This window comes from Coregonus lavaretus (genome assembly GCF_964263955.1).
Source record: "Coregonus lavaretus genome assembly, chromosome: 22".
Lineage (NCBI taxonomy): Eukaryota > Metazoa > Chordata > Actinopteri > Salmoniformes > Salmonidae > Coregonus > Coregonus lavaretus.
The window spans coordinates 5,391,472-5,404,385 of NC_140009.1; the positions used below are offsets into that span (position 1 = coordinate 5,391,472).

The 12,914-nt window shown below is 46.6% G+C and overlaps 2 protein-coding genes across 3 annotated transcripts in view; one reads left to right on the forward strand and one right to left on the reverse strand.

Annotated features, from left to right (window-relative positions):
* LOC311149472 (uncharacterized protein) overlaps nucleotides 1-12,914 on the reverse strand; it is a gene marked incomplete at both ends in the record, with an annotated part of 790,865 nt that overhangs the window by 560,451 nt on the left and 217,500 nt on the right. The gene's annotated exons all lie outside the window — the stretch shown is intronic.
* The window catches only part of LOC311150023 (S-adenosylhomocysteine hydrolase-like protein 1), a gene marked incomplete at its 3' end in the record, with an annotated part of 49,260 nt that overhangs the window by 21,766 nt on the left and 14,580 nt on the right, over nucleotides 1-12,914 (forward strand). For both annotated transcript variants that reach the window (XM_084187266.1, XM_084187265.1), the window contains exons 2-6: nucleotides 3,778-3,892; nucleotides 4,194-4,337; nucleotides 10,810-10,910; nucleotides 11,807-11,909; nucleotides 12,555-12,649. In XM_084187266.1, the coding sequence (XP_084043392.1) occupies nucleotides 3,778-3,892; nucleotides 4,194-4,337; nucleotides 10,810-10,910; nucleotides 11,807-11,909; nucleotides 12,555-12,649 (558 nt within the window). The remainder of the gene's footprint in view (nucleotides 1-3,777; nucleotides 3,893-4,193; nucleotides 4,338-10,809; nucleotides 10,911-11,806; nucleotides 11,910-12,554; nucleotides 12,650-12,914) is intronic.

Consider the following 12,914-nt stretch of genomic DNA (forward strand, 5'->3'; position numbering starts at 1 on the left):
TGTGCCCTTAAGCAAGGCACTTAACCCTAATTGCTCCTGTAAGTCGCTCTGGATAAGAGCGTCTGCTAAATGACTAAAATGTCAATGAAAGAAGGAATGTCTGCAACTCTTGCAGAGGGACAAACCTAGAGACATCACACACACAGACACGCACGCATGCAGGCACACACGCACACACAGACACTAACACACACAAACCTAGAGAGACATACTTGTTGAAGCAGAGTTTTGGTGGACACTGGAGAGTGTGGCCCTGTGGAAGTATCATTGAGGAGTGACGACAATGGACATTGTGGCCCTGTGGAAGTGTCATTGAGGAGTGAGGACAGTGTGGCCCTGTGGAAGTGTCATTGAGGAGTGAGGACACTGGACATTGTGGTCCTGTGGAAGTGTCATTGAGGAGTGAGGACACTGGACATTGTGGTCCTGTGGAAGTGTCATTGAGGAGTGAGGACACTGGACATTGTGGTCCTGTGGAAGTTGAAGAGTGTTAATTAAACCTAATGAGGTGAAATGACCACAGGGAAACAGATATATGATATTGATACATCACTGGTACATCAGTGTCTTAAGGCTGAGTTGTTAACTGGCCAGGTACGATGCTCTGTGTCTGACCCTGTGCTGCACCCAGCCTGTCTTTGTTTGTGTGTGTGTGTGTGTGTGTGTGTGTGGTGTCAGGTTGGGTATCGTGACAACAACTAAAATAAAAGGCTATCCATGCAAGTGGACAATAAAGATCTATTCTGTTACTGGGGTCTACTTTGGGCCCAGGACAGGTTTCCCTGTTTATTATCCTGGTAGAACCAGCCTGATCGCTGCCTTTACCATTCTATTATCCTGGTAGAACCAGCCTGATCGCTGCCTTTACCATTCTATTATCCTGGTAGAACCAGCCTGATCGCTGCCTTTACCATTCTATTATCCTGGTAGAACCAGCCTGATCGCTGCCTTTACCATTCTATTATCCTGGTAGAACCAGCCTGATCGCTGCCTTCACCATTCTATTATCCTGGTAGAACCAGCCTGATCGCTGCCTTTACCATTCTATTATCCTGGTAGAACCAGCCTGATCGCTGCCTTTACCATTCTATTATCCTGGTAGAACCAGCCTGATCGCTGCCTTTACCATTCTATTATCCTGGTAGAACCAGCCTGATCGCTGCCTTTACCATTCTATTATCCTGGTAGAACCAGCCTGATCGCTGCCTTCACCATTCTATTATCCTGGTAGAACCAGCCTGATCGCTGCCCTTATTGGCTCAGTTAAAACTCTCCTTAATCTCTTTAATGTCCAAAACCAACTGTGGATGTCTTCCAGGCTGTGCGTCTTTCTGTCTGCCCACACTGATCTGTTTGTGTGTGTGTACTTCCAAGAAGAAGCGTGTCGGTCCAGACTGATCTCGTAACAGCAAAACAGAGCATTTCTACATAGTAGTTAGAGGATTAGTCAAATCTCTTTCAATGGGGTTGGTTTCCCATTCACTTTGATAACAACTTTATATACAGTAACAAGTTCTGGTTTGGTCAATACAATCTGATTTGTCTTTATATTTACAGAAATGGTAGCCTTGTGCTAACAAGTGAGTTTCGTGACATGATCAATATGATCCAATGACTATCTGGTCAAGGTTTGTCGCGTTTACACATTGTAATAAAATGTGTCTCTTGTTCTTCCTCTGTGTCCACATTGTAACCAGATTAGCTGGTGCCTCCCTGTATGCAAATTATTTGACAGATTCTCTTTCAAAATAAGATGCATTTTTATTTATTTTAGGATCATTCAATGGTGTTACCTGTCAATAATTTGAGGCCAGTATAATGATTTTAAATAGTTAGACCATCCAGATTTGTTTACACTTGATTGATATCAAGACGCAACGCGTGGCTGACTACCGGTGGCAGGAAGATCAGATCACAGATCAGATCACAATGTGTCTTTTTAATCGTCTAAACCTGTATAAAAATGTGGGCACAATCAGAACGTGAACAAGATCAGGACAAAGAACCCTATGTCAGAACCAGGTATAAACGGGGCTTTTGACACAGACTCAACTTACATAAACGGGGCTAAGGGCTGTGACGGTAATTGAATAACTGTGTAACTGACAGTTATGGATGAAGACAGTCATGAAAATAAAATAACCGTTTTAAATAGGCCACATTTTGGATTATTGTCATGCAGATAAACTTTACTAAAGATTTATAAGCAATTGTTTTGCTAACTTAGTTTATTAAAGTCTCTACATCTCCTCCTCTTTCCACAGCAGCAGGGTTTGTGACGTTATGCGAATATTTCGGGGAAAAGTGGGAGAAAACCCATCGTACTTCGTTTGATTTGTTTTTTTTTTGCATCGAAATAGGATCTGTATTTAAAAAAAATTATATGCAGAAAAGGACAAGGTGGCATATATCTTCATTTTGACTCCCTTAATGTTGTCAATATAATGTTGAACCTCCCCAACCTGGCATTTCTTAATTTGTTGATTTCATATTTATAGGTAATAACCTTAATAATAATAATAAAATGACAATAATAATAATAATAAAATGACATGATAATAATGAAGTGTAATGGCTTGTTTCAACTAGGTTTTATTAAGGGGAGAGTGAGATCCAACCCAGAATCAAATGTCACATGCTGTGGCCAGATAGTCTCTAATGACAGACTTGTTAAATAAATAGACTATGTCCAAAATGACCAAGATTCATCCAAAATGTGACTGATTTTGGAGTGAATATGCAACAAAGGCAGTACCTTGACAAGGCAGTGGAACTTTATTCCTCAGATGGATTTGATGTGAAGAATGTCAGGTTTAGGAACATGTTCTATAGATACTGCAGGTAAAGAATCTATATCAGGGCTCCCTAACCATGTTCCTGGAGAGCTACCCTCCTGTAGGTTTTCACTCCAACCCTGTTTCTGGACAGCTACTGTCCTGTAGGTTTTCACTCCAACCCTGTTCCTGGAGAGATACCCTCCTGTAGGTTTTCACTCCAACCCTGTTCCTGGACAGCTACCCTCCTGTAGGTTTTCACTCCAACCCTGTTCCTGGAGAGCTACCCTCCTGTAGGTTTTCACTCCAACCCTGTTCCTGGAGAGATACCCTCCTGTAGGTTTCCACTCCAACCCTGTTCCTGGAGAGCTACCGTCCTGTAGGTTTTCACTCCAACCCAAATATTAAAGCAGATCTCCATAGAACTACATAGATCTGGTCCCCTCCTCATTAAACACTGTAACAGGTCTACATAAAAGTCCATAGTTGGAAATTCAATGTCACTGACTGTATCTCTGACTCACCACAGGCTCTCTGACTGTATCTCTGACTCACCACAGGCTCACTGACTGTATCTCTGACTCACCACAGGCTCACTGACTGTATCTCTGACTCACCACAGGCTCACTAACTGTATCTCTGACTCACCACAGGCTCACTGACTGTATATCTGACTCACCACAGGCTCTCTGACTGTATATCTGACTCACCACAGGCTCTCTGACTGTATCTCTGACTCACCACAGGCTCACAGACTGTATCTCTGACTCACCACAGGCTCTCTGACTGTATCTCTGACCCACCACAGGCTCACTGACTGTATCTCTGACTCACCACAGGCTCTCTGACTGTATCTCTGACCCACCACAGGCTCACTGACTGTATCTCTGACTCACCACAGGCTCACTGAATAAAGTTTCCACCATAATGTCAGCAGAAGAGTAACTCATGCCTTCTTCTTCTCCTTCTTTCTTCTTTCTTCCTCCTCCTCCTCCTCCTTCAGATCCAGTTTGCTAATGCGGAGGATAAACAGGAGTTTCAGAAGTACCCCACTAAGGCCGGCCGGCGCTCCCTCTCTCGCTCCATCTCCCAGTCCTCCACAGATAGCTACAGCTCAGGTAGATACCACACACACACACACACACACACACACACACACACACACACACACACACAGTACACAGGCATGGCTCCACACATGACTACAGCACTAAGCGCTGGTGATTACTAAGGTAGCAAAAGTCCTCAATCATGGATCATACATCTATTATCAGCTGAGAATCCTTCTATTATTCAACTAATGTTAAAATACCATGTCAAGCTGCTAACTACATTGCCTACTATAGACTGCTATACCAGACATCTCTTCGTTATGTGGCTCTGACTCTTTGTTTCTCCTTCCCCCAACACAATGTCCAGCTGCGTCCTACTCAGACAGCTCAGATGATGAGACCACTCCTCGGGACAAGGCCCAGACCAACTCCAAGGGCAGCAGTGACTTCTGCGTTAAGAACGTCAAACAGGCAGAGTTCGGCAGACGGGAGATCGAGATCGCAGAGCAAGGTGTGGAATCACCACTGTCTTGCATCCACTTTCAGGGATCGTTTTGATAGCAACTGTGGTACATTTCAAACCAGGCCAGCCCAGTACAGCTTGCATTGGCTGGGCTCATTATTGTGAAAAAGGTATAGTGTAAGTGCTGATTCAGGATCAGTGGGTTAGAGGGTACAGCGAGTGCTTAGAGCTGCCATGTATCCAAGATGGCGTAGCATTGCGGTCGTAAACTCTGTTGTGTGTCCGTGTAAATAGCCTTTTTTTTTTTTCGTACCTATTTCCCTATCACACTTTTCATCCTTCTACTAAATATACTTTCCTGCAACCCGCCTCACTCAATGTGGAACGGATTCTATTATTGACTTACCTTTTATCTAGAATCTCCAGTTGAAACTAGCTAGCCAGCTAACTAGCTACTTGCTATTAGCCACTGTTAGCGGTTTTCACCCAGAACCCAGAACATCGGATTTTCTGCCGGAATAACTGAATCACTGGACATTAACACCGGATCGCAACTAGATAGCCGCAACCGAATGGATGTTGCTGTTGGCTAATCACCACTGCCTCCGAAGCAAGCACCAGTTAGCCTTGAGCTAGCCTCGAGCCAGGCCCATATCCCGGCTATCTACCTCTCTGTCTACTGGACGGGAGTAGCCAGCTAACTAGCTACTTGCTATTAGCCACCGTTAGCGGTTTTTCACCATTGTCCGTGGCCTGCACTACCTACCAGCCAGCTCTAGCCTGGACTATTATTGGCCAGTCTGCACTGTCTGCACAGCGCGTTATCGACCCAGAACATATCGGTTTTTCTGCCGGAATCACTGGACCTTTAACACCGGATCATCGCAACTAGCTAGCTGCAACCAAATGGATGTTGTTGTTGGCTAATCAGCCTTGAGCTAGCCTCGAGTCAGGCCCATCTCCCGGCTATCTACCTCCTAGAGTCGACACGGAGCCCCGCCGATCCATCACAACTGGTCTGCCGACGTAATCGTCTGTGGTTTCAACATGCTTCCCGTTGCGATGACCACGAAGATCCATCTGCTAGCCCCGGCCCGCTAGCACACGCAAACAACAGCCGTGCTTCCTGCTCGCTGTAGCACCAATTCGGACTCACGTATTGCTGTACACTGGACCTTATGATCACTCAGTTGCACAGCTGATGCCTGCTGGACTGTTCCTTTACACGGTACCCTGTCCTGTTTATCTGTTTAGCCTCAGCCCAAACTTTCATCGCCATTGCCAGTTGTTGTCTTAGCGCTCTCTAATAACACCTGTGATTGCTTTAATGCCTCTCTCCCATGTCAATATGCCTTGCCTATTGCTGTGCCAGTTAGTTCTTATTATACAATTTCACTGTAGAGCCCCAAGTCCCTCTCAAACTGCCTCAAATAGCTCCTTTGTTCCACCCCCCATACACACAGAGACCGGCTCAATCGGTGCCTCCAGTGATGCTATCTCTTTCATTGTTACCCAACGCTTAGGTTTACCTCCACTGTACTCATATCCTTCCATATCCTTGTCTGTACATAATGCCCTGAATCTTTTCTACAACACCCGGAAATCTGCCCCCTTTATTCTCTGTACCCAACGCACTAGAAGACCAGTTCTTAAAGCCTTTAGCCGTATCCTTATTCTATTCCTCCTCTGTTCCTCTGGTGATGTAGAGGTTAACCCAGGCCCTGTAGCCCCCAGTATCACTCCTACTCCCCAGGAGCTATCATTTGTTGACTTCTGTAACCGTAAAAGCATTGGTTTTCTGCATGTTAACATCAGAAGCCTCCTCCCTAAGTTTGAGTTATTCACTGCGTTAGCACACTCCGCCAACCCTGATGTTCTAGCAGTGTCTGAATCCTGGCTTAGGAAGGCCACCAAAAATTCAGAAATGTCCATCCCCAACTATAACATTTCCCCTCTAGATAGAACTGCCAAAGGGGGTGGAGTTAGCCTGCAGAGCTCTATCATACTATCCAGGTCTGTGCCCAAACAGTTTGGGCTCCTACTTCTAAAATTCCACCTTTCCAGAAATAAGTCTCTCACTGTTGCCGCTTGCTACAGACCCCCCTCAGCCCCCAGCTGTGCCCTGGACACCATATGTGAATTGATTGCCCCCCATCTATCCTCAGAGTTCCTACTGCTTGGTGACCTAAACTGGGATATGCTTAACACCCCGGCCATCCTACAATCCAAACTATATGCCCTCAATCTCACACAAATGATCAAGAAACCTACCAGGTACAACCCTAAATCCGTAAACATGGGTACCCTCATAGATATCATCCTGACTAACTTACCCTCTAAATACACCTCCGCTGTCTTCAACCAGGATCTCAGCGATCACTGCCTTATTGCCTGCGTCCGTAACGGGTCCGCGGTCAAACGACCACCCCTCATAACTGTCAAATGCTCCCTAAAACACTTTAGAGAGCAGGCCTTCCTAATTGACCTGGCCCAGGTATCCTGGATGGATATCGATCTCATTCCGTCAGTAGAGGATGCCTGGTTGTTCTTTAAAAGTGCTTTCCTCTCAATCTTAAATAAGCATGCCCCATTCAAAAAAATCATAATTAAGAACAGATATAGCCCCTGGTTCTCCGCAGACTTGACTGCCCTTGACCAGCACAAAAACATCCTGTGGCATACTGCATTAGCATAGATTAGCCGCCGCGATATGCAACTTTTCAGGGAAGTTAGGAAAGCAAAGGCTAGCTTTTTCAAACAGAAATGTGCATCCTGTAGCACTAACTCCAAAAAGTTTTGGGACACTGTAAAGTCCATGGAGAATAATAGCACTTCCTCCCAGCTGCCCACTCCACTGAGGCTAGGAAACACTGTCACCACCGATAAATCTACAATAATCGAGAATTTCAACAAGCATTTTGCTACGGCTGACCATGCTTTCCACCTGGCTACCACTACCCCGGCCACCAGCTCTGCACCCTCCGCTGCAACTTGCCCATGCCCCCCCCCCCTTCTCCTTCACACAAATTCAGACAGCTGATGTTCTGAAAGAGCTGCAAAATCTGGACCCCTACATATCATCTGGGCTAGACAATCTGGACTCTTTCTAAAATTAGCCGCTGAAATTGTCGCAACCCCTATTAGTAGCCTGTTCAACCTCTCTTTCGTAACGTCTGAGATCCCCAGAGATTGGAAAGCTGTCGCGGTCATCCCCCTCTTCAAAGGGGGTGACACTCTAGATCCAAACTGTTACAGACATATATCCATCCTGCCCTGCCTTTCGAAAGTTTTTGAAAGCCAAGTTAACAAACAGATCACCGACCATTTCGAATCACACCGTACCTTCTCCGCTATGCAATCCGGTTTCTGAGCTGGTCATGGGTGCACCTCAGCCACGCTCAAGGTCCTAAACGATATTATAACCGCAATCGATAATAGACAGTACTGTGCAGCCATCTTCATCGACCTGGCTAAGGCTTTCGACTCTGTCAACCACCGCATTCTTATTGGCAGACTAAATAGCCTCGGTTTCTCAAATGACTGCCTCGCCTGGTTCACCAACTACTTCTCAGATAAAGTTCAACGTGTCAAATCGGAGGGCCTGTTGTCTGGACCTCTGGCAGTCTCAATGGGAGTGCCACAGGGTTCAATTCTTGGGCCGACTCTTTTCTCTGTCTATATCAATGATGTCGCTCTTGCTGCTGGTGATTCTCAGATCCACCTCTACGCAGACGACACCATTTTGTATACATCTGGCCCTTCATTGGACACTGTGTTAACAAACCTCCAAACGAGCTTCAATTCCATACAACACTCTTTCCGTAGCCTCCAACTGCTTTTAAACACAAGTAAAACTAAATGAATGCTCTTCAATCGAACGCTGCTGGCACCCACCCACCCGACTAGAATCACTACTCTCGACGGGTCTGACCTAGCGTATGTGGACAACTACAAATACCTAGGTGTCTGGTTAGACTGTAAACTCTCCTTTCAGACTCACATTAAGCATCTCCAATCCAAAGTTAAATCTAGAATCGGCTTCCTATTTCGCAACAAAGCCTCCTTCACTCATGCTGCCAAACATGCCCTCGTAAAACTGACTATCCTACCGATCCTTGACTTCGGCAATGTCATTTACAAAATAGCCTCCAACACTCTACTCAGCAAATTGGATGTAGTCTATCACAGTGCCATCCGTTTTGTCACCAAAGCCCCATATACTACCCACCACTGTGACCTGTACGCTCTTGTTGGCTGGTCCTCCCTACATATTCGTCGCCAAACCCACTGGCTCCAGGCCATCTATAAATAACTGCTAGGCAAATCCCCGCCTTATCTTAGCTCATTGGTCACCATAACAACACCCACCCGTAGTATGCGCTCCAGCAGGTATATCTCACTGGTCATCCCCAAAGCAACACCTCCTTTGGCCGCCATTCCTTCCAGTTCTCTGCTGCCAATGACTGGAACGAACTGCAAAAATCTCTGAAGCTGGAGACTCTTATCTCCCTCACTAACTTTAAGCATCAGTTGTCAGAGCACCTTACCGATTACTGCACCTGTACACAGCCCATCTGAAATTAGCCCACCCAACTACCTCATCCCCATATTGTTATTTATTTTGCTCATTTGCACGCCAGTATCGCACATCATCTCTTGCACATCATTCATTCCAGTGTTAATGCTAATTGTAATTATTTTGCACTATGACCTATTTATTGCCTTACCTCCATAACTTGCTACATTTGCACACACTGTATATATATTTTCTGTTGTATTTTTGACTATGTTTTGTTTTACCCCATATGTAACTCTGTGTTGTTGTTTTTAATCGCACTGCTTTGCTTTATCTTGGCCAGGTCGCAGTTGTAAATGAGAACTTGTTCTTAACTGGCTTACCTGGTTAACTAAAGGTGAAATAAAAAATAAAAAAAAGGACTGACTCAGCATCAGTAATAAGAAGATACTGCTCAATCAGCAGCGTTCTCTGTACCTGCTATGTACTGTTTTCAGACCCATGTCACCTGAGAAAGTGCTTGGTTGGAGCTCAAACTGCATATAATATTAGACTCATTAGACCCATATCACATGGCGTCCGTTGTCTGAGTTAATTATTTGATATGGAAGTTCTACTAAGCATAAGGGTTTCCGTGGCCAAGCAGCCGCACACAAGCCTAAGATCACCATGTGCCGCCATTGGACTCTGGAGCAGTGGAAACGCGTTCTGTTTGAGTGATGAATCGCGCACGCTTCACCATCTGGCGGTCCTACGGACTAATCTGGGTTTGCCAAGAGAACGCTACCTGCCCCAATGCATAGTGCCAACTGTAAAGTTTGGTGGAGGAGGAATAATGGTCTGGGGCTGTTTTTCATGGTTCGGGCTCCTTAGTTGCAGTGAAGGGAAATCTTAACGCTACAGTATACAATGATATTCTAGACTATTCTGTGCTTCCAACTTTGTGGCAACAGTTTGGGGAAGGCCCTTTCCTGTTTCAGCATGACAATGCCCCCGTGTACAAAGCGAGGTCCATAAAGAAATTGTTTGTCGATCGGTGTGGAAGAACTTGACTAGCCTGCACAGAGCCCTGACCTCAACCCCATCAAACACCTTTGGGATGAATTGGAAGGCCGACTGCGAGCCAGGCCTAATCGCCCAACATCAGTGCCCGACCTCACTAATGCTCTTGTGGCAGAAAGGAAGCAAGTCCCGCAGCAATGTTCCAACATCTAGTTGAAAGCCTTCCCAGAAGAGTGGAGGCTGTTATAGTAGCAAATGGGGGACCAAATCCATATTAATGCCCATGATTTTGGAATTAGATGTTCGATGAGCAGGTGTCCACATACTTTTGGTCATGTAGTGTACATCCATTCATTTTTTTAACCGGTACCAGGCTACCTTCAGACAAGTCTTGTGAGGTTTGTGGGCGTTCCTAGAGAAAAACAACAGTCATGCACGTGTTCATGAGAGTCTCATCTTTCCATAGAGTGGTCATCTCTGGCTGTATAGACCGTATCTCTCTGGTTTTATAGACAGTATCTCTCTCAGGCTGTGCAGACCTAGGTGATGAGGAAGTGCTTCGCTGCCTGTGGTTTTACATGAATTGTGCTCCATCTGTCATTACCTTCCCTAGCCTCTTTCATATTTATTCCTGCTTCTCCTATCCTATCCTCGTCTCTGTTTCACTGTTGCTCTCCCAAATCCTTAACCTCTCACCTCTATCCCTCTATATCTCCCTCCCTCCCTCCCTCCCCCTCTCTTCCCTCCCTCCCTCCCCCTCTCTTCCCTCCCCCTCTCTTCCCTCCCCCTCTCTTCCCTCCCCCTCCCTCCCTCCCTCCCCCTCTCTTCCCTCCCCCTCTCCCTCCCCCTCCCTCCCTCCCCCTCCCCCTCTCTTCCCTCCCCCTCTCTTCCCTCTCCCTCCCTCCCCCTCTCTTCCCTCCCCCTCTCCCTCCCTCCCTCCCTCCCCCTCTCTTCCCTCCCTCCCTCCCTCCCTCCCCCTCTCTTCCCTCCATCTCCCCACAGATATGTCGGCCCTGATCTCCCTGAGGAAGAGAGCCCAGGCGGAGAAGCCTCTAGCTGGGGCGAAGATAGTGGGCTGCACCCACATCACAGCTCAGACTGCAGTAGGTTATCTTGCTCTCTCCTCCACCATACACCATCTTAGATCCATAGACCTACAGTATATGAGAAGCCTCTAGCTGGGGCGAAGATAGTGGGCTGCACCCACATCACAGCTCAGACTGCAGTAGGTTATCTTGCTCTCTCCTCCACCATACACCATCTTAGATCCATAGACCTACAGTATATGAGAAGCCTCTAGCTGGGGCGAAGATAGTGGGCTGCACCCACATCACAGCTCAGACTGCAGTAGGTTATCTTGCTCTCTCCTCCACCATACACCATCTTAGATCCATAGACCTACAGTATATGAGAAGCCTCTAGCTGGGGCGAAGATAGTGGGCTGCACCCACATCACAGCTCAGACTGCAGTAGGTTATCTTGCTCTCTCCTCCACCATACACCATCTTAGATCCATAGACCTACAGTATATGAGAAGCCTCTAGCTGGGGGCGAAGATAGTGGGCTGCACCCACATCACAGCTCAGACTGCAGTAGGTTATCTTGCTCTCTCCTCCACCATACACCATCTTAGATCCATAGACCTACAGTATATGAGAAGCCTCTAGCTGGGGCGAAGATAGTGGGCTGCACCCACATCACAGCTCAGACTGCAGTAGGTTATCTTGCTCTCTCCTCCACCATACACCATCTTAGATCCATAGACCTACAGTATATGAGAAGCCTCTAGCTGGGGGCGAAGATGGTGGTCTCCTCCAGTATACAATCATACTGTCTTTGACTTTCCTGACTGTCAAATGAATCAGACATTCAGTGATGAGGAACAGTTCGGCTTAAAGCACTTTGCTCCAGACATGTCAGAGTACAGCTTGATAGATAGATTTTTGTGTTATTGTTGATGTAAGAGCTTATCGTGTGTGTGTGTGTGTGTTGCCCCCAGGTTCTGATAGAGACCCTGGTAGCTCTTGGAGCTCAGTGTCGTTGGACAGCCTGTAACATCTACTCTACTCAGAACGAGGTGGCTGCTGCCCTGGCAGAGACTGGTGAGAACACACATCACATAGTGGACCCTCTCTCTCTCTCTCTCTCTCTCTCTCTCTCTCTCTCTCTCTCTCTCTCTCTCTCTCTCTCTCTCTCTCTCTCTCTCTCTCTCTCTCTCTCTCTCTCTCTCTCTCTGTCTCTGTCTCTGTCTCTGTCTCTGTCTCTGTCTCTGTCTCTGTCTCTGTCTCTTTCTGTCTCTGTCGCTTTCTGTCTTTCTCTCTTTGTCTCTCTCTCTCTCTTTCTGTCTCTCTCTCCTCTCTTCCTCTCTCATTCTCTCTTCCTCTCTCTCTCTCTCTCTCTCTCTCTCTCTTTCTGTCTCTCTCTCTCTTTCTGTCTGTCTCTCTCGCTTTCGGTCTCTTTCTGTCTCTGTCGCTTTCTGTCTTTCTCTCTTTGTCTCTCTCTCTCTTTCTGTCTCTCTCTCCTCTCTCTCTTCCTCTCTCATTCTCTCTTCCTCTCTCTCTCTCTCTCTCTCTCTCTCTTCCTCTTCCTCTCTCTCTCTCTTTCTGTCTCTCTCTCTTTCTCTCTCTCTCGCGATCTGTCTCTCTTGCTTTCTGTCTCTTTCTGTCTCTGTCGCTTTCTGTCTTTCTCTCTTTGTCTCTCTCTCTCTTCCTCTCTCTCATCCTCTCTCTCTCTCCTCTCCCCTACAGGTGTGCCTGTGTTTGCGTGGAAGGGCGAGTCAGAGGATGACTTTTGGTGGTGCATCGACCGCTGTGTCAACAAAGAAGGCTGGCAGGCCAACATGGTACCTAAACTACTAAACCATTCAATAATAGACTTGACGTCAGACCTGGGTCAAATATTTATTATATGTATGCACTTGAGACGTGCTTGATTTAACTTGCCAGGCACAATTTAACCATTTGGAATAGTCCCATTACTGAAAACTCCATACTGGGCAAGCAAAATCATGCACACCTCAGGTATTTCAGATATTGGAAATGCACACACATTCACCCCGAGGTCTGCTTGACATTGATCATGCAGTGATGCCCCACCCCCACTGTGGA